Raw genomic sequence first — 22297 nt, 5'->3', positions numbered from 1 at the left:
AAATTCAAAATAGTGCAGAGCAATAGCAACATAATGTTGCTCGAACGTTAATGTCACAACACACAAAATAAACATAACGCTCACTTTCTGAAGTTATTCTTCATTCATAAATCCCTCGAATTATTCTCTTTCGTTGTCCGAATTCAAAAGTTGGGCGAATGTGGGATCCAAAATGTCGTCTGGCGCTGTCTCCCTGCCTCCCTGTCTTGGTGAACGTCACGTGTGTTCGCCTTCTGTCATCCACTGTTCCCACGCAGTTAGCAGTCTAGCTTCGAATGCCCTGTTGACACCAATATCTAGCGGCTGGAGGTCTTTTGTCAATCCACCCGGAATGACGGCGAGTATTGAATTAAGCGCGTAAGCGTGTCTCTTAATGTGATGTTATGAGCTAGCAAATATAACAACTACACTACCCAGCATGCAACGATAGTGACGAGCATGCGCGGTAGCCCTGAGAAGCGTTGTTGTATGCTGGCAGTTAGAATGTGGTTATGAGCACGCTGTGAGTAAACGTTGAGAACTCAGTTAACACGCCTCGTCTGCATTATTTATAATTAGACAGACAACACACTTAATAGGAGCCATTTTGGGGTCTTTACATAAACACACAAATGGAAATGAAACGTCACATATCCCAGCATGCACCGCGCGCTTCTTCTACGGGGAAAAAAGATGGCGGCTGTTTACCGAAGTTGCGAGACCGAAACTTTATGAAAATGAATCTTAATATTTATCCATATATAAAGCGCACCGGGTTATAAGGCGCACTGTCAGCTTTTGAGAAAATTTGTGGTTTTTAGGTGCGCCTTATATTGCGGAAAATACGGTATTTATATCTGCACCTTGTTGCTCTTTCATCCTGCACTACAACGAGCTAATGCAACGAAATGTTCAAAACTTTCCTAACATTATGTATTATGTTCACTATTTACCGTATTCTGATCATTTCAACCATTTCTGGGACTGATTTCTTCCACGCATTGATTTACTTTTCCACAGCAGTGCATTTTAGTCTTCCGGCAATAAATGTGTGTTCTTACTCCCAGAATCAAACACAAGTGTGTTTTCTAATCATGGCAGACTTGGTAACAACAGACAACGAACACAACTATTTTTGGACAAATGAGGATTCACTACCTTATATTTTTTAAGCTGAATATACTGAGATTAAACTGCTGCTTCCAGAAGCGAGCACGAAAAAGAGGGTGAGACGTTGGAGCAGACGGAAGCCGACAGAGTGAGGTGAAAATGACGACGCTGTAAATGTGGAACTTGGAGACAAGCTATTTTGACATAAATGGATTGCTTACCCAAAAAGGAAACGTACCCTGCAAGCTGAACCAGACGAACAACTGGCCATCAAGTGAGTACTTTAATATCGTCATGCGTGTTAGTACAACTACACTGTCTGGATAGCTCAGCTGTGTACAAACAAAACATTAATTGTGGGCTAATACTTTACAGCTACTGTAATATGACCATGTTTTTCAGTCAGTACAAATTGGTGTCGTATCGCAGTGTTGTGCATTACAAATTGACGTAGAAGCTAGTTTATCTCTTACCGCACTTAGCTTTTACGGCTAATACGGTAGAATGCCGATGTGTCACTATGCTAGAAGAATAGTTCCTCAATGTGCGCTCTTACAGTAATAATGTCGCTACAGCTTGGTTATAATACGGGTTACGGAACATGAATTAAAAAGTATTGTTGATTGTTTTTGAATGCATTTTTAAAGAGATTTAAAGGTAGAATTGATTGATTCCATTAACTGCCTTACTAGCCACCTAGACTGCAAAAAATGTTCTTGTCTTTCTTAATGATTGTGAACGATAGGCAAAAAAAGTGCAGTTACCCTTCAACAGTAAGTTGTGCCTCTGTCAGCCATTGACAGGATCGAAAAAAAATACAAATACAATATAACTGACTAATGTTTGGTGGTTGTATTTTCCATCCACACTAACACACATTCTCACTGACACTGTGTCCAATTCTACTCATGCAAAAGGATTTGTGGGACGTACTGATACAACTTTTTCACTTCAAATATCGGAGTTTTGAGATATTAACCATCGAGTCACTTTTGACCAAAACATGTGTTTCCATCTTCGACAAATCGGTTACATTTAAAGGTTAGAGCGCTGAAATTTGGCCACACAGTTTGGGGTTTTTTATCTTGAAAATGGCATCATGGCACTTTTTGCAAAGTTATTCTAAATAGGAGATAATCATTTACTATACACTTAGCTCCTTTGCCCATTTTGGTCGCCCATTGACTCCCATTGTAACACATATTTTTCCAATATACTAAAATCCCGACATTTTATAATGCATTCACCACAAATACTGAATGGATCTAAAACATCTCCCTTCGAAATTCAGAGAATAATAGTTCTGGGTGTAGTTGTGCTTCTCAACCCCTAGTTATGCGAGAGCCATATTATTTGTTCTTATACAGTATATAGTGTTTTTGTATAGTTGTTCGTTTGAATGGAAAAATATACCACCAAACAACTTAATACAATAAACAATGATCGTGGTGGGTTGTTATTGCTACCGCCAGATGACAGATTATGCGGTTATATAACTTCAAATTCATGGAGTATTCAATGCTATTTACGCGAAAACAAACATTCAGTTTCAGCTAAAATAGGTGCCGATACCTTCCATCCATTTATCGGTTTTCTACCACTTGTTCCTCTGTTTTTCCCAAAATGAAAAAAAAAAAAAATTATATATATATATATATATATATATATATATATATATATATATATATATATATATATATATATATTTAGTATAATGGATGGATGGAATATATATATATATTAAAAATAATCCAAACTTACTATGTATTAATAAGTCTGAAGCTGTTAAAAGATTTGAACTGGTCAAAAAGTTTTTTATATATATATATATATATATATATATATATATATATATATATATATATATATATATATATATATATATATATACATATATAAAATATATATATACATACATATTAAAAATAATCCAAACTTACTATCTATTAATAAGTCTGAAGCTGTTAAAAGATTTGAACCGGTCAAAAAGTTTTTTTTTAAATCATACATGACTTAAATTGAATTAAGTTGACTCAAGAGTTAATCCGATACAATATCAGTACAAATCATAGTACATACTTTTATTTTGTAGTGTAGAATGTTGGAAAAGTTTTGATCTAATGATATTATGTAGAGAGCAATGGGTATGAGAAACACTGTCCTTATGACAGATTTTTGCTTCTAAAATGGAGTGTTAATTTTTGTTTTGGTGACATCTATTGGTCACAATAATTAATGAAGCAGCGAGTTGAATGATGCGGACACGTTCGTTACTGGATACTTTTTAATATGCTTCAGCCTTGGAGACTTTGTATCTGTAAGTAATGTGCAACTATAATTAGTTGATACTTTTTATATTGACAAAGACACACGTTTGTCTAGCTTGTGTATTAGTGTGTGCTTAGCTGTTGTGTAGCTGCTAGCTCCTAATAACCTATAACCTACCTTGTTTACCTTTTGCGAATCACCTAACTAAAATAAAATAAAAGTCCGACCTTGTGTGCTTATTATTATTAACTGGATGTCTTGCTTTGCACAAGTAAACACTTTGCAAGACCGCTTGTATCGGAGCTCAGATCGGAAATTTGAGATGCAAGTGATATCATTCAACACATTTTGCTGTTATAGGGCCAATATTAATATCGGATTTTGACACCCCTACCAATTACTTAGTCAAATATGGTCTGGATTTTTTAAGCAAACATTTTGAGAGATATTTTTTATATTATTTGCTGTGATGTGTGGTGAAGTTCATGGATAGTGATGCTTTTTGGGAGATTTTTTTTAAATCATTGTTACAGGTTTCTCAAGAGGATTACTGTACAGCAAAACTAATTGTTCACTTTAGGTAAAATAGTGTGACATTTATTTGTTCTTGTAAAACTGAAAGCCATTTGTGCACCCATCCTTCTCTAGAAAGCATGCTAGTCTGTGGTAAAAGTCTAATCACTTTTTTTCCTTTTTCTTTCAACTGAAAGTCAGTTTTTTAGCCTGGATACATCATCGTTCATCTTTACCAGGGGTCCCCAAGCTACGGCCGGCGGAAATCCCAAGTTAAAAAAAAAAAACAAATCAAAACAATTGTATAAATAGGAGAAAAACATTTTTTTTATCAATTAATTTTATATATTATTTTTTTAAACATGTCCTTTCTAATCCATTTTCTACCGCTTGTTACTCTCAGTGTCTCCTAGCCGTTCAGGCAAATCATATTGTCTAAAAATGCATTTTCCCATCGATAACGTGACATCATCGCGCTGGGAATATATATATATATATATGTATATATATATATATATATATATATATATATATATATGTGTATATATATATATATATATATATATATATATATATATATATATATATATATATATATATATGTCTTAATAAGGTTATCCAAAAAATAGTGCTCGATACCGTAGTAGAGCGCAATATATGTATGTGTGGGAAAAAAATCACAAGACTATTTCATCTCTACAGGCCTGTTTCATGAGGGGGGTTCCCTCAATCATCAGGAGATTTTAATGGGAGCATTCACATACCATGGTTTATATAGGGCACAGAGTGGGTGGGTACAGGCTGGCGTAGGGGCGTGGTGATTGGCTCATGTGTTACCTAGGAGGTGTTTCCGTCTGTGGCGGCATGCTGTTACAATTTCGCTGCGCTTGTTGAGGGATGACAGGTCTGAACGGTAAATAATAAACAGTTTCTCTTTCAAGCATAGGTTGCATCTTTTATTACCACTATTGTAAGGTGTGCTGGATGCAAGAATTTGCCATGTTATTGAATATTCAACATTATTGTCTTTGAGGTCCCAAATGTGTTTGCTGAGTTCTGTGGTATTCCGCAGGTTTTGGTTCCTGAAAGAAGCCTTGTGATTGTTCCATCTGGTTTTGAACTCTCCCTCGGTTAATCCTACATATGTGTCGGATGTGTTAATGTCCTTGCGTGTTACCTTAGATTGGTAGACAACTGATGTTTGTAAGCACCCCCCGTTGAGAGGGCAATCAGGTTTCTTTCGACAGTTGCAGCCTTTATTGGTTTTGCAGTCGCTCTGTCCGGGGGCCGACGGCTCATTTGCAATTGCTTTGTTGTGGTTTGAGATAATTTGTCGTATATTGTTCATACAGCTGTAGCTCAATTTAATGTTGTTCTTGTTGAATACTTTTCTTAGGGTGTTGTCTTTAGGAAAGTGTTTGTCAATCAGATTGAGGAATTTGTGTCCAATGTTAGTTGAGACGTTTTTGCTGTATGGGGGGTTGTACCAGATGATGTCGTTTCGTTTTCTGTTCTTTTTTGGTTGGTTTCCTGGCGTGGGTTCATAGGTGAGGGTGAAATTGTATCCGCTTTCATCAAGAGCTTTTTGGTACGGGGGGGTTGCTTGGTCAAATTCAGCTTTGCTAGATGACAGCATCGATAGCCTTTTATTAATTCCGGTAGGTATTCTTTTCGTGGTGGTGGGTGGGTGGTTGCTGTCATGGTGCACGTATTGGAGTGTTGTGTTGGGTTTCATGAATGGTTGGTAGCTGTTATTTCTCAGGTTGAAAGTGACGTCAAGGAAGTTGACGGTTTGCTTGTTGGCTTCAATCGTGATCCGTAGGCCGTTCTCTTTGAAAATTTGGCATATGCGCTTCTTGGTATTCTCGCTGCTCCTTGGCGAGGCGCGACACACTGCCAGTCCGTCATCACGGTAAATACCAAGGTTCAGATTGAGGCTACCGTGATGACGGACTGGCAGTGTGTCGCGCCTCGCCAAGGAGCAGCGAGAATACCAAGAAGCGCATATGCCAAATTTTCAAAGAGAACGGCCTACGGATCACGATTGAAGCCAACAAGCAAACCGTCAACTTCCTTGACGTCACTTTCAACCTGAGAAATAACAGCTACCAACCATTCACGAAACCCAACACAACACTCCAATACGTGCACCATGACAGCAACCACCCACCCACCACCACGAAAAGAATACCTACCGGAATTAATAAAAGGCTATCGATGCTGTCATCTAGCAAAGCTGAATTTGACCAAGCAACCCCCCCGTACCAAAAAGCCCTTGATGAAAGCGGATACAATTTCACCCTCACCTATGAACCCACGCCAGGAAACCAACCAAAAAAGAACAGAAAACGAAACGACATCATCTGGTACAACCCCTCATACAGCAAAAACGTCTCAACTAACATTGGACACAAATTCCTCAATCTGATTGACAAACACTTTCTCAAAGACAACACCCTAAGAAAAGTATTCAACAAGAACAACATTAAATTGAGCTACAGCTGTATGAACAATATACGACAAATTATCTCAAACCACAACAAAACAATTGCAAATGAGCCGTCGGCCCCCGGACAGAGCGACTCCAAAACCAACAAAGGCTGCAACTGTCGAAAGAAACCTGATTGCCCTCTCAACGGGGGGTGCTTACAAACATCAGTTGTCTACCAATCTAAGGTAACACGCAAGGACATTAACACATCCGAGACATATGTAGGATTAACCGAGGGAGAGTTCAAAACCAGATGGAACAATCACAAGGCTTCTTTCAGGAACCAAAACCTGCGGAATACCATAGAACTCAGCAAACACATTTGGGACCTCAAAGACAATAATGTTGAATATTCAATAACATGGCAAATTCTTGCATCCAGCACACCTTACAATAGTGGTAATAAAAGATGCAACCTATGCTTGAAAGAGAAACTGTTTATTATTTACCGTCCAGACCTGTCATCCCTCAACAAGCGCAGCGAAATTGTAACAGCATGCCGCCACAGACGGAAACACCTCCTAGGTAACACATGAGCCAATCACCACGCCCCTACGCCAGCCTGTACCCACCCACTCTGTGCCCTATATAAACCATGGTATGTGAATGTTCCCATTAAAATCTCCTGATGATTGAGGGAACCCCCCTCATGAAACAGGCCTGTAGAGATGAAATAGTCTTGTGATTTTTTTCCCACACATACATATATATATATATATATATATATATATATATATATATATATATATATATATATATATATGTGACGTGCGGTGAGGTTCATGGCTGGTGAGGCACTGACTTCATCACAGTCAGATTTACAAACATATGAACCCTAAAGAGTATCTTATTCACCATTTGATTGGCAGCAGTTAACGGGTTATGTTTAAAAGCTCATACCAGCATTCTTCCCTGCTTGGCACTCAGCATCAAGGGTTGGAATTGGGGGTTAAATCGCCAACAATTATTCCCGGGCGCGGCGCCGCTGCTGCCCACTGCTCTCCTCACATCCCAGGGGGTGAGCAAGGGGATGGGTCAAATGCAGAGGACAAATTTCACCACACCTAGTGTGTGTGTGTGACAATCATTGGTACTTTAACTTAACTTTAACTTTACACATACAAACTGTAGCACACAAAAAAGCACATTTAATAAAAAAAAAACGTTATTATGGTCTTACCTTTACTTATAAGTGCGGGAACAGTGGTGTTCGTGTTGGAGGAGTTGTGAATGAATGAAATATGAAATCCGTGCTGCAGTCTGCAGGTGTACCTAATGTTGTGTCCCTGCAGTCGTTCACGGCTCCTCCGGCGCGAGCAATGTTGTTTTTGCACTTTTTGGCTTCTTGTTAAGTGACTTTTTTTGGGTGGATTCGGTCTTGCACGTGGAGGGTTTGGGTGTGGGCTTTGGTTGGTGTGGCGCTCCCGTCGGGGGGTGGAGTCTGCGGCGGAGGTGCAATAACCGGCACCAGGAGGCGGGATTACGCGAGCCTCACACAGTGCGTCTTCGCAGCAGTTTTATGATTGCTCAGCACAAGAAATACGTTACACACATACAGTTGTTGACAAAATACACTGTACATTATATACCTCAGCTAACTAAACTATGGAAATGTACAATATAATTCATATAGCAATACGGTCTCACTGCACAGCAGGCCAGCAGTCAGCCGAGTCCGCAATCCATGGTGAGGCACAATTGAGTGACGTGCCTCAACTGGCTGCTGATCACCGCACCGTCTCTTCTCAGTATTTGAACGGCAAATGTGAAAATTCAGCGATTTTGAATAAAAATAATCTAAAACTGGTGAATTTAAATGGAAAATAACTTTATAGTATAATCACTGGATACATATAAAGATTTAATATTTTTTTTTTCTTTTTACATTTTTTTTCTTTCCATGATGGCAGGTGAGGCGGGGCCTCACCTGCCTCCAGTGACCGCACGTCACTGATATATATATATATATATATATATATATATATATACACCTCTGGGTTACACTTGACTTGTTGCTGACTCTATTGCTGACACTTTGGCGCCAATTGAGGGTCGCACTGCCCTTTGCCTCAATGTAGAAGAATGGCAGCGACAAGCACCTGCCAGCTTTTTTGCAGTAAGCCACAGTTCTTTGCACCTCACCTGACTCCCTGCCTGCTTGTCAACGATAGAATCCCTTTGAAGATAGTTGTAAAGAAATTATTAAAATACGTATTTTTGTCATTTCAGTCAAACAGAGGAAAGTAGAAGTTTCATAATTCGGCAAAAAGGTGTTTTTAAACATGACTAGCATTACCAATATGTTTAAAACATTGAATGCAATTTCAGATGGAAACATTCGTGACGGGTCAATACCGAAGTATCAACGCATTATGAAAAAGATGTGGTGATCACTTTAAGAAAAAAAACTTGTGACCGACACAGCTGCTGTGTCATTTGAATGTGAAACATCAACTGTGTAATCAGAAAGTGCTTCTTTTGGCTCACAAGTGACAGCTTGTAACAAAAGAAGTCGGAGTGGCATGCCGTGTTTGATATCAGTATCCATCGTTGATCTAAATCGGGGGTCTGCAACGCGCGGCTTTCGAGCCACAGGCAGCTCTTTAGCGCCGCCCTAGTGGCTCCCTGGAGCTTTTTCAAAAATATATGAAAATTGGAAAAGATAAGGAAAAAAATATATTTGTTGTTTTGATATGGTTTCTGTACGACAAACGTGACACAAACATTCCTAATTGTTAGAAATCCCACTGTTTACATTAAACATGCTTCACTGATGAGGGTATTTGGCGCGCGCCATTTTGTCCTAATTTCAGAAGTCCTTGAACGCACCGTAGTTTGTTTACATATACAACTTTCCTTGATGCTGCCACAGAAAGACGTGTTTTTTGCCACTCCTTTGTCTCTATTTGTCCACCAAACGTTTTATGCTGTGCGTGAATCCACGAAGGTGAGCTTTGTTGATGGTATTGACTTGAGTGGAGTGCTAATCAGACATATTTGGTCACAGCATGACTGCAAGCTAACCGATGCTAACATGCTATTTATGCTAGCTGTATGTACATAATGCATCATTATTTTAGGTATATTTGAGGTCATTTTATTTGTAGTTTCCGTTTCCTTCAACTTGAACACACGCATCTTTACTTGGGCCATTCTCAGCCAGTAATTTCCAGGAGCCTCCATTTTAGTAATGTTTTCCAATGTTGTAAAAATGTGTAGAAATAATATTACATTTCAACATTTCTGTCAACGAAGATTTGCATCAGCCTGCATGATTTGCATCATGTGTTGCCTTCATTATAACACTTATATAAGGCTTTACATTTTTTGCGGCTCCAGACAGATTTTCTGGGGCGAATTTTGTTCCAATATGGCTCTTTCAACATTTGGATCTTTTAGTGTGACAAATAAAAGGGGTAATTTCCTGTTTACTATGTGGCTCCATGACCAGAGTTGTACATGTCATGTCTTTCTGCACCGCTATTCGTTTGAAAAAAACAAAAAAAACAACTCCAAAGCAACTATATTTGCTAATTGTTCATTTTATTTGTAGGTCTAATGTAGTGATTTTCTAATCCAACAGATGTGGTGCCATTATAGAACGGCATCACAGTGCCAGTGCAGTGTCAATACAGCCAGTGAGTGTGCCACACATTCACTGAAGTGTAGTTTTCTAGCAAACAGGAGTGTATCAAAGAGAAAAAGTTACGTAAAAATGAAACATTGTTATTCAAACTTAAAAATGAATGCACAACATGGTAGAAAAACTGTTCATATTTTTGTGTGCTGAAAATCTGCAAACATGTTCCAAATGGGACTTTTTGGTATTTCTGCCAGGAACACAAATGATGTGATAGTTTGAGAATAAGCGGTAGACCAATAAAAGCATCTTCTCACTCACATCAATGCCTAGTACTCTCTGCAGTTGAGGTGAACTCTGTTGACTAGGAGCATGAACCTTTTTTTAGAGGTGAAATTCAGCACATAAATTCACTTCCACTACAAGAATGAGTCTGCAGCCAATGCAAAAAAGTATTTCCTCAAAATAACCAGAATAATTTTCCAAAATAATCCCTTTTAGAAACGTCTTAGTCCTCAACATCTCTGCAGAAAAGGTAAACCATTAAATCACTTTGACCAATGCAGGCAGGCAGAAAGATTAAGATTGGCTCGAAAAGATTTAGCCCATCAACAACTAAGCAGTGAGAGAGCTGACTGGGTCACGTTCACATGCTTCAGTAGGAGGAGGTAAACAAATTATGCCGTTACAGGCTATCAATGACTGCGAGTATTCGAACCAGGGAACTCAAGGTGAAGTCACGAGGGATAATTAGAGAGTTTGAGCCCACCTGTGAATAGGATGTGGAACTGCGAGCTGACCTAAAGCGGCCAATTACCCTGTCAGTAGTAGTCCAGCAAGCGCCTTTTCCCATTGTACCCGGTCCCTGAACTCAACTTAAAAGAATGTTGGATGTTTTCCTTTTTAAAGCAAAGTCAATTACTGACCTTGCATATAGAGTCAAGCAAGGAGACATTTTGAGCGCTCTTGTTAATCGTGTGTTGACTGACTACCTGACAGTAAGGAAAGACACTTATGTATACAGTGAAAAAGTACTGTCAGGTTCAAACACTGATGACATATATTAAACAGAATCAAGGAATCATGCAGAGACAGAGTTCAATTTAGCTCCTGAGGAGAACGCATGGAGCTGCACACTGAGTCACAGTCTCGCCCTATGCTCTCAGGTACAGCTCCCGCGTCCCTCTATTTATTCAGGAGTTCCCCAGTCAACATCACTGAGGACGCCTCTAAAAGGAGTGGTCACATATACCATGCAAAGCAGCTCCAGTACGCACAATACGTGACGGAATGTGCTGGGGGCCTTGTGATTTCGCCTTGTCTCTGCTTCGTCTGCGTGCTGTTGTCTTATCTTCGTTGAGGTCCTTGAAGTCTTTGGCTGTTAGCGGGCTAAAACAAAGAAAACATCTGCGGCTGAGGCCACCTCTCAGACAAGAAGTTTTGTCCTTGCACAGATATAAAAAGTACAGCTTGAGCACAATAGCTAATAACTATAGCAACGGACTTTAAGCAAACTAAAGTTGTGTGATAACTTACACATAATTATTCTAACAAGTAGCAATCAATATTTTTGGCCTCCGAGACCGATTCGATTTCTTTGGTTCTCAGATCTGACCCGATTTCGAGTCCCGATCCGATAGTTTGACAATGGATTACAGAAATAGAAAATGTTTTCATCCATAGTTAAAACAATAACTCATCTTTATAAGGCTTATATTACATGTAGAATGTGCTAGTATTGTTGTAAAACCTATGATTTATTAAATTTGTGGTATCAAAATGCTACATAATTTTTTTTACAAAACATCACTCAGTGGGTGGGGCTTAAACCAGAATTACAACTCCGAGTTGGGTTTGTTATATCTGTTCGCAATTTTGTTTTGTAGTCCAATTAGGTTGATTTGGACTTCAAAGGATTATGCAATTTGTTATTCTTATAGCCCAGGGGTCGGCAACCCAAAATGTTGAAAGAGCCATATTGGACGAAAAAAACAAAAAACAAATCAGTCTAGAGCCGCAAAAAATTAAAAGCCTTGTATAAATGTTATAATGAAGGCAACACATGATGTGTCTATATTAGCTATATTAGCCTACTATCAAAGGCTGACGCAAATCTTTGTTGACAGAAATGTTGTATTTTAATTTATATTCTACACATTTTTGCAACATAGGAAATCATTAGTAAAATAAAGGCTTCTCACAGATGAGATAACTTCTGGAAATTACTGGCTCAGAATGGCCAAAGGTATAGATGTGTGTGTCCAAGTTTAAGGAAACGGCAGGCGGTCTTCTTCTAATGGATGTATTACAATCTTTGCAAGCTGGGTAACGTTTGCTATCGTCTGGAACAACATGGCACGCAAACAACTATGAGAAATGCAGGCAATGTTACATACAGATAATGTGTCATGAGACATGCAAATATAAATTAAATACACAGAGGACATAAGTAAAGGAAATTAAATTAACTCAAATATACCTACACACGAGGCATAATGATGCAATATGTACATACAGCTAACTTAAATAGCATGCTAGCATCGATTAGCTTGAAGTCATGGATTGACCAAATATGCCTGATAAGCACTCCAGCAAATCAATAGAATCAACAAAGCTCACCTTTGCGCATTCACGCACTGCATAAAACGTTTGGTGGACAAAATGAGAAAAAAGGAGTGGCATAAAACAAGTCTTTCTGTGGCAGCATCGGAGAAAGTTGTACATGTAAACAAACTATGAGTTCAGGGATCGCTGAAATTAGTAGGACAAAACGGTGCTTGCCAAACACTCATCAGTGAAGCCGTTAGTTTCGGCGGTAACTAGTAATCTAACACATTATTTTTTATATTAAGTAACTCAGTTACCGTTACTACATGATGCGTTACTGCGTTATTTTTACGTTATTTTTTTATGTAGTATCGGCTAGAAACAGAAGATCTGAGTGTGTTTTATTGGAGCGCTGCAGTGTCGTCCTTCTGATTCTTCTTGTGTCACAAAAGCCGGCGGCGCGCTCTGTGTGTGTCTGGGTGTGGGTGTGGGTGTGGGTGCGCAATACAACATAAATCGTTGGCCAACCAAAAAGTAACCACAGAACACTATATAGATAATAGTGTTCTGTGGTTACTTTTTGGTTGGCCAAGTGGACGTGACGACAGGCTGTCCTCACTCAGGTCCGCACGGACCTGGAGGGGGTGTGCCTTAAGTCCGGCTGGAAATCGGGAGAAATTTCGGAGAATGGTTGTCCCGGGGAGAGGCACTGAAATTCGGGAGGGTTGGCAAGTATGAGATATTCTCACTTGTTTTCTTTTGTCGAGCACAAAGAAAAGAACATTTTAGTTCAATGTAAGTTGTGTCTTGGATCAAAGATCCCGTCTACTGCCCAAAACAACAATTCAAATCTGCCTGGTTAGGCTTTGTGTATGTCACGTGTGCCTTCCTTAGATGAAGCCAGGTTTACAGCTATGTTGTTATTATGCTGTTTGTTACTCATGTATGCTATGTTGCAGCTATTTAAAATAGTTTTGTCCATTTGTTCTGGCCTGAAATAAATTGGCCCTTTGAAACATATCTTTGTCTTTGTGTGTTGTATGTAGACCACATTGCTTAGCAGAGTTCAGTGATGCAAATGCATGTCAAGTTGATCAACACATTGTATTATTCTCCAGTGCAATAACAGTACTGAAATGAAGGCTAAAAAAAAGTAACTAGTTACTTTTCACAGTAACGCATTACTTTTTGGTGTAAGTAACTGAGTTAGTAACGGGAGTTACTTTTGAAATAAAGTAACTAGTAACTGTAACTAGTTACTGGTTTTCAGTAACTAACCCAACACTGATTTTATATGACTCAAATAAACATTTTATATGTTCCATTGGAAATATAGAACATTACACACGGCGCTCAAAAATCTATCAAAATGTTTTAGTACGACTTTGGTAAGCTATGAAGCCGCACCCCTTGATGGATTGTCGGCGTATTAAACATACGAGTATTATTATTGTGTGTGTATAAGATAAGACATTATCTGGCGTTTTGTTTCGCAATATTATGCAAAAGCAACTTTTCTTACCCTCTGGTACCTGCATAAATCCTGAAAAATTGCACGCGTCCACCTTTGTAGTCTGTGAAGATGCCGCAGTCGATAAGCTTCTTCTTTTTCCTCTATCTTCTTGTTATGGGACATTCATCCTCCGCTGTTGCCTTTTCTAGTATAAGTTCTTACTTATATCTGTCAGTAAACTCGCCATGAAAGCGCTAAAACATACCGGTGTAGTGAGTTTACATTATTTACCCAAGGAACTTCAGTTATTAAAGTTTCGGTCGGATGGTTTTTCACGGGACACATTTCCGGTGTTTCCGGGTGAGTAGATACTACTACGTTATTAACACCATCTTTTGACACTTCTTCCACTCCACACTACAAAGATGACAGGGAGAAGACGCTGGCGAAGGTGAGCCACGTAAATAAGACCGCCCACAAAACGGCCCATCCGGAAAAGACTGTCAGTAACGGCTTGAAAATTATCTGTAAAACATAATCTATGCAACATTTTGACCAAAGAACCACCATTACATGTTATGTAGACCAGTGGTCCCCAACCTTTTTGTGACTGCGGACCGGTCAACGCTTGAAAATTGGTCCCAGAAATGTTTTTAATTTTTTTTTGTCATAAAAAAAATACAATCATGTGTGCTTACAGACTGCATCCCTGCAGACTGTATTGATCTATATTGATATATAATGTAGGAACCAGAAATATTAATAACAAAGAAACAACCCTTTTTTGCGAATGAGTGTGAATGAGTGCAAATGGGGGAGGGAGGTTTTTTGGGTTGGTGCACTAATTGTAAGTGTATCTTGTGTTATTTATGTTGATTTAATAAAAAAAAAAATATATATATATATATATATATATATATATATATATATATACAGTATATATACATACATATACAGTATATATATATATACACACACACACACACACACACACACACACACACACACACACACACAGGTAAAAGCCAGTAAATTAGAATATTTTGAAAAACTTGATTTATTTCAGTAATTGCATTCAAAAGGTGTAACTTGTACATTATATTTATTCATTGCACACAGACTGATGCATTCAAATGTTTATTTCATTTAATTTTGATGATTTGAAGTGGCAACAAATGAAAATCCAAAATTCCGTGTGTCACAAAATTAGAATATTGTGTAAGGCTAATACAAAAAAGGGATTTTTAGAAATGTTGGCCAACTGAAAAGTATGAAAATGAAAAATATGAGCATGTACAATACTCAATACTTGGTTGGAGCTCCTTTTGCCTCAGTTACTGCGTTAATGCGGCGTGGCATGGAGTCGATGAGTTTCTGGCACTGCTCAGGTGTTATGAGAGCCCAGGTTGCTCTGATAGTGGCCTTCAACTCTTCTGCGTTTTTGGGTCTGGCATTCTGCATCTTCCTTTTCACAATACCCCACAGATTTTCTATGGGGCTAAGGTCAGGGGAGTTGGCGGGCCAATTTAGAACAGAAATACCATGGTCCGTAAACCAGGCACGGGTAGATTTTGCGCTGTGTGCAGGCGCCAAGTCCTGTTGGAACTTGAAATCTTCATCTCCATAGAGCAGGTCAGCAGCAGGAAGCATGAAGTGCTCTAAAACTTGCTGGTAGACGGCTGCGTTGACCCTGGATCTCAGGAAACAGAGAGGACCGACACCAGCAGATGACATGGCACCCCAAACCATCACTGATGGTGGAAACTTTACACTAGACTTCAGGCAACGTGGATCCTGTGCCTCTCCTGTCTTCCTCCAGACTCTGGGACCTCGATTTCCAAAGGAAATGCAAAATTTGCTTTCGTCAGAAAACATGACTTTGGACCACTCAACAGCAGTCCAGCTGGTGTCGGTCCACTCTGTTTCCTGAGATCCAGGGTCAACGCAGCCGTCTACCAGCAAGTTTTAGAGCACTTCATGCTTCCTGCTGCTGACCTGCTCTATGGAGATGGAGATTTCAAGTTCCAACAGGACTTGGCGCCTGCACACAGCGCAAAATCTACCCGTGCCTGGTTTACGGACCATGGTATTTCTGTTCTAAATTGGCCTGCCAACTCCCCTGACCTTAGCCCCATAGAAAATCTGTGGGGTATTGTGAAAAGGAAGATGCAGAATGCCAGACCCAAAAACGCAGAAGAGTTGAAGGCCACTATCAGAGCAACCTGGGCTCTCATAACACCTGAGCAGTGCCAGAAACTCATCGACTCCATGCCACGCCGCATTAACGCAGTAATTGAGGCAAAAGGAGCTCCAACCAAGTATTGAGTATTGTACATGCTCATATTTTCATTTTCATACTTTTTAGTTGGCCAACATTTCTAAAAATCCCTTTTTTGTATTAGCCTTACACAATATTCTAATTTTGTGACACACGGAATTTTGGATTTTCATTTGTTGCCACTTCAAATCATCAAAATTAAATGAAATAAACATTTGAATGCATCAGTCTGTGTGCAATGAATAAATATAATGTACAAGTTACACCTTTTGAATGCAATTACTGAAATAAATCAAGTTTTTCAAAATATTCTAATTTACTGGCTTTTACCTGTATATATATATATATATATATATATATATATATAGATATATATTTATTTATTTTTTTTTAAACTTTTTTAATATATATAATTTCTTGTGCGGCCCGGTACCAATCGATCCGCGGACCGGTACTGGGCCGCGGCCCGTTGGTTGGGGACCACTGATGTAGACCATAAGGAAGTGTCACTTTAGAAAAAAATTATATGACTCCTTTAATGCGCCCTATAATCCGGTGCGATTTATATATGAAAAGATAAAAAATAGACCATTCATCGGCAATGCGCCATATGGTACGGAAAATATGGTAAATCAAATGTCTTCTATAGAGGAGGCTTGTTTTCCGGATTATACAAATAAGACTAATACTGAAGGGAGAACAAGCCTGTCCTTAGTTTTCTGTAAATGTGGCCCTAAAACAATTTAGTAGAATATCCCTGCCTTAGAGTATAGAGAAGAATCCGTTTTTTTCCTTAAGTGGACAATGTTAGTCATGCTAGTAAACATTTGCACACCTGCCAAGTGCATAATTAGTTCACTTTAAACTCAGAAAGTCTAAATGGTACTTCAACTACAAAGTTATTATGCACAATACAATAGTGAAGGTAGGGCCTTGAAGCTAATCGGTGGTGGTGGTGATTGAGGGGTAAAAAAAAGACAAGTGAGTGAAATTAATTGGAAACTAAATTTGCTTCCCAAAATCTAGGCTGAACGGTCAGAGGTAAATAAACTTCGGTAACAGAGCAGTGGGATTACCTATCTTTTATTTACATCATTTCACAAACATAACTTTAAATAAAACATACAATAACAAATACTTGTATACATAACTTAATCACAATATTTATTCAAGATGGCTAAAATCCTTAAATAGAAATCATTGTAACCTTACAAAGTAAATGAACTGGAACAGAATCGTCATGACATTATCTGGTAAAAAACAATAGGTATAATTGTAATGATTAAAACTAATAGAAAAGAACAATTGTTCAACATTTGAAAATTTTACAAGTTAAACTTGCGTCATATAAAATTGTAATTTTATGGAGAGAAGAATCAAACATCAAAATTGGTCATAGTATTCATAGCCACAGATGTTTTTTTTCACTGTTTGCTAATGCTTAGTGTGTCTTCAAGCTGAGCAGCTCATTACTGTCTGTCAGTTGTTCATCAGGCACTTGACAAATGATTAATCAGGCATGCGGCCTCAGTGGAGCAAATGAAAGTTAATTTCCACATCTCTGCATGTGGAGATAAATTAGAAGCATGGGAAGCCACTTTAGTCACACTGTCAGGGTGACCTCCGGCCCTCACGTTTGAAAGGATTAGATCCAGTCCAACAGCTCCGCACTCATCTTCATCATGTACCAGCATACAGCGTACATCGGAGCGCTGACGAAGGCTCAAGTTGCGGAACTGGGGATGGCAGGGCCGTACAGAGACAGAATGTGGAGGTGGGTGAAAGACAACATCCTCCTGCACCACACCTAGGTGGGTATCAGTGAGTAAAAGCTGGGCCAAAACTTCAGTGTCACTACTGGGACTAATTTGAACCTTCACGCTTGTGTACATTAAGAGCTGCACCTCTCCAAGGATGATGACCAGTTCTTCTTCCATGTTGCAATGTAGAAGATAAAGAAGATCTGCAAGACTCTTCTGAAATTGCCAGCATACTCGCAAATCGGCATCCAGCAGAAGGTCAGGTACGCAAGCCTGTGTGTCAAATGACAATCCAGTCCCAAATGGCCTCCAGTCTCCATTAAATACAGGGTGCTGAGAGACTCTGCTGTCTCCAGGATATATGACGCCTAGTATGGCGGAGCACAACTCTTTGGTAAGTAGCTGGCTGTGAGTGTACACACCCAAGATGCTTTCCTCGGTCGTTCCCATCAAACGCAAACCGTAGCCTGCAAGGCTCACCTGCAACTCCTTCAGCTGCATGAAGGGGAGCTGATGAAACGCCACCAGCAGCCCAGATTCTGCAGTCAATGTATAAAGACCCACCTCCGAGAGGACCAGGAGAGCAGGACAGGGTTCAGGCTGGCTGCATTTTGCTGCATTAAGCCAAAAGAGCGCCACAATTTTATGAGAATCCAGCAGTGTGTTTGATAGGACTAACTGTATAGATGTTCTCAGGTCTCTTAATGAGAAATTTTGTAGGTTAACAAGAGGCTCTGGATATTTGATCGACATTAGAAAAAATCTTTGGACCTCACGCTCTGGACCACTTACAGAGCTCTCAAATGCTTGATCTAAATCTGTGGGTGCATGAGTAATCTCAGTACTTGCCTCCTCATGTGTTAAACAGACATCCATGTCCTCTGCGAGTAAATGCAGATTTTCAGTTGTCATATTTGTTTCCAAGCCATTTTGTGTAAGTTCATGAAGGCTATCTGGAATGCTCTTGGCTTTAATAATATCTGTCTTGGACAGGACTGGGAGTTGTAGGGGGGTTTGACGATTGTAGTCATGAATAATCACAGTAGTTTCACTGCCACAAAGATGTCCCATGATGTCCATCTGGATGTTCTGCATCAGTGGAACATATTTGATCATTGAATAAATGTGACTACCCTTAAAACGTGAAAAGACATAACTGTCTCTAACCAGAGAGAAGACTTGGCTGTCAATGACAGACATGACCTTGATTTTCCTGGCAAGAGAAATTAGATGATTCGACCAGTAGGCCACAAATGGCTTTTGTCCTTTTTCTTCAAACGGGCGCAGTACCATGGAGGAGCTCCAAAGGAAATGCCGAGCATCTTGGACAATGCAACTCACTTTGTTGACCAAACCGCTCAGTCGTGAGCCTTGAACCGCAGATCCCACAGACTTTTTTGCAGAATCCTTCCAACATGCAAGACCAGTCATGTCTCTACAGCCAGGCTGTCCCTCTAAGATAGTTTCCTCAGGTGGAGGGCAGGCTCCCTGATTGCCAAGAGCATGTTCTTTGAGCTGAGAAGTGCTGGCCTGTCGGGGGGATGACGTGGCCCTATTGCTCCCTGAATGCTGAAGGTGGTACATGTTGCCTAATGAGCTCCCACCAGAGCCAGGTCTCCCCCTGTAGCAATGAGCCACAACACCTTGGATCTCGTTAGCTTTCCCCTCTGGCTTTATGACACATCCATCAACTAGGCCCAGGACACTTGTGTGCTGGAGGCTGGCATCCCCTGACCACACCTCCTTTCCCGTACAATATGCTACTTCAGCTGCGTTTTCAGCATCCCTCCAAGGGTGCTCAGACATGAGCTCTGGCTGTGATTTATGACATCGAACAGTCTCCTGTTCCAGGTCACCCCCAGTGCTTACTCCATTCTGTTTGTCTCCACCCAAATTGAAACCAGTCTGAGGGACAGGACATGTTCCAGGTATTTCCTAGTTATTGTGTGAGTGGATAAAAAAAAAAAAAAAAAAAGCGTCACTTTGTGTTTCTTTCAAGCGACATACAATAATGCGTTTTATGTAGAAGTTATCACAACGATACAATTATACATACTATACACACATGCAGATATTTTAAAAAGTGCTCTTGACCCAATATTTTCCCCAAACGCATCATTTCTTTTAAAACCTCTGCGGGAGAGCGTAATAAGGTGTAAACATATGCACATTAATCAACCAGAACAAGCCAAGAGAAAAATAATTTCATGCATCATAAAAAACTGCATTTGGCCCAGCCAGAGTGGGGATAGGTGTTCCCATTAACTGTTTTGCAACTACGCCTCACTTCAGTGCATGATAAAGCTCAAACGCTGCAGCACAAAATTATTCTACACTCAAATTGCGTCTTCACAAAACACACTGTGGTTATCTTCTGATAAATTTTATAACTGCTGTAATTGTAGAAAGACATGTGCACACTTACATTTATTGGGTTGTCAGGAGAACAGGTCACCAGTTTTGACTCCGTCCTGGAAATAAGTAGATCAATAACACTGAAAATAAAGAGAGTAAGATCTATATTAATAACAATGTTTTTATATTTAATTACTCATGCTGCCTTTCATTTTTAGAGGCAAATGTTATTTGGTGTGAAATGAGACTTTAGTTACGGCCACAGGCATGCCTGCAACAATCCCGAGTCCACGTCACAAAAAGCAGCCTTTGTTGGTGAAACAGTCAAAATGGCTGAATAAGATTAAACCCACTCTACCAGCTTCGGATTAAAAAAAAAAGAAAAAACCTTGGTGCATGTTTATTTGAAGATTTACATATAATTTGCAGCTCTCCTGACATGGGGGGGATTTCAGAAACCATGGTTGAGCTGTGCCTGCTACAAGCGATCATCACAGCAACACACGGGACACAATGCATGTCCTTCAATCAGCGATATCGACCCAAAGTGAAAATCAATTATGAATGCAGAAGTTTAACATTTTTGATGACGATTTATATAAAACTTCATAGTTAAATTCACTAACTATAGCAAGCGCTTGATGTTACAATAAAACTAATTCTGATTTCTGGGATGAAACATGTTTTGTTTTTGTTTTTTTAAACCATATTGTCCAGTGCATCTTTCCTGGTACATAATCATACAAAGTTATCCTTTAAAGTCTAATAATGAAATGTGATTAAGGTTAAGAAAATATAAACTTTGGAGTAGGGCTCTAGGAAATCTTTGCTGCTCACTAGTGTTACCATATCTGAGTTATCGTGTAGAAATAATTACAAAAGTACACTTCATTCACCAAGAGTGTTACAAAAAATAGAATATCTAATGTTGGATATAGAGAACATACAAGCACTTTATCCGATCAAAAATATTGAAATTCAATTATTTAGTACTTGTGCAAACAGCTAAAATGCCTACACAAAGCAAACTATAACCTGCTGGCCAAGAATGTACAACAATTCTTCAACAGAAATATAACAGAGTAAAATCTAATTTAAAACACTAGTATGCACGTACAACACTTAATACCTTGAGCATATCAGTACGTGGAATCAAATTATGGAATGGATTAAGCAAAGAAGTCAAACAATGTACTAATATGATCCAGTTAAAGAGGTTCAATCTGTTTATCAAAAGTATTCTTCCTTGTACTTTGTAAGCATCTTGATCTTTATTTAAAATTAGTTATTCTCATACGTGAATCGCTGTACTTAGAATACAACAATTTAAACTGTTACAAATTGAGAACAAGGAATAAATCCATGTATTAGAAGTTGCTATGAAGTTGAAAGGGGTAGGATTAAATAAACGTTGCTTCTTCCCACTCCTTTTCAGACATGTAATGAGAAATTAAAGTGTAATGTGATGTAACATGCTGACATTGTATGCATGTTCGAAATAAACAGGAACACAATATAGTTTGAGTTACTACTTGAGCTACAGTGTATGGCCGTAAAACAAAAAAAGGAAAAGACTGATCCAGAGAGGTTTGTTATGGGATGAAAAGCAGAAAGTGGCAATAGTAAAAAGTTCAAAAGTAGCTCCATCAATCAGAGTTTGGTCTTCGACAAAGCTGTATTGCCATAAGCTCGACTCAAGGAATAGCGGATATATGTAGCAGGTATATAATATATATGTTATGCATTCCACCAAAATTCCCTCACGTTTTATTTAATTGCTCTATTGTATTCATTGGCACTTTTATTTTGTAATTTTTTTCCAGCAAATAGTTCGTTTTGGGAGCATTTGTCATTTTATTTTGAAGTCCTACCTTCTTCCGGTAGTGACGTTGTCGTCCTCACTTGCTGTTGAGACATGCCGTGAGGAGGTGAGTGTTTTTCTCTTCTCTCGTGTTTTAAAGAG

The 22297-nt window shown here is 39.1% G+C and overlaps 1 protein-coding gene across 2 annotated transcripts in view; it reads right to left on the bottom strand.

Annotated features, from left to right (window-relative positions):
- Positions 1 to 17286: 17286 nt before the first annotated feature.
- kif16bb (kinesin family member 16Bb) overlaps positions 17287 to 22297 on the bottom strand; it is a 51449-nt gene continuing 46438 nt past the window's right edge. For both annotated transcript variants that reach the window (XM_061960206.1, XM_061960214.1), the window contains exons 18-19: positions 20405 to 20474; positions 17287 to 19914 (exon numbers count right to left, since the gene is read on the bottom strand). In XM_061960206.1, coding sequence (XP_061816190.1) covers positions 17710 to 19914; positions 20405 to 20474 — 2275 coding nt within the window. In that variant the 3' untranslated portion in view covers positions 17287 to 17709. The remainder of the gene's footprint in view (positions 19915 to 20404; positions 20475 to 22297) is intronic.

Source organism: Nerophis lumbriciformis, linkage group LG02 (assembly GCF_033978685.3).
Source record: "Nerophis lumbriciformis linkage group LG02, RoL_Nlum_v2.1, whole genome shotgun sequence".
NCBI classification, from domain to species: domain Eukaryota; kingdom Metazoa; phylum Chordata; class Actinopteri; order Syngnathiformes; family Syngnathidae; genus Nerophis; species Nerophis lumbriciformis.
Note: the sequence above shows the minus strand (reverse complement) of the source record. Positions and strands in the feature narration are given on the sequence as shown.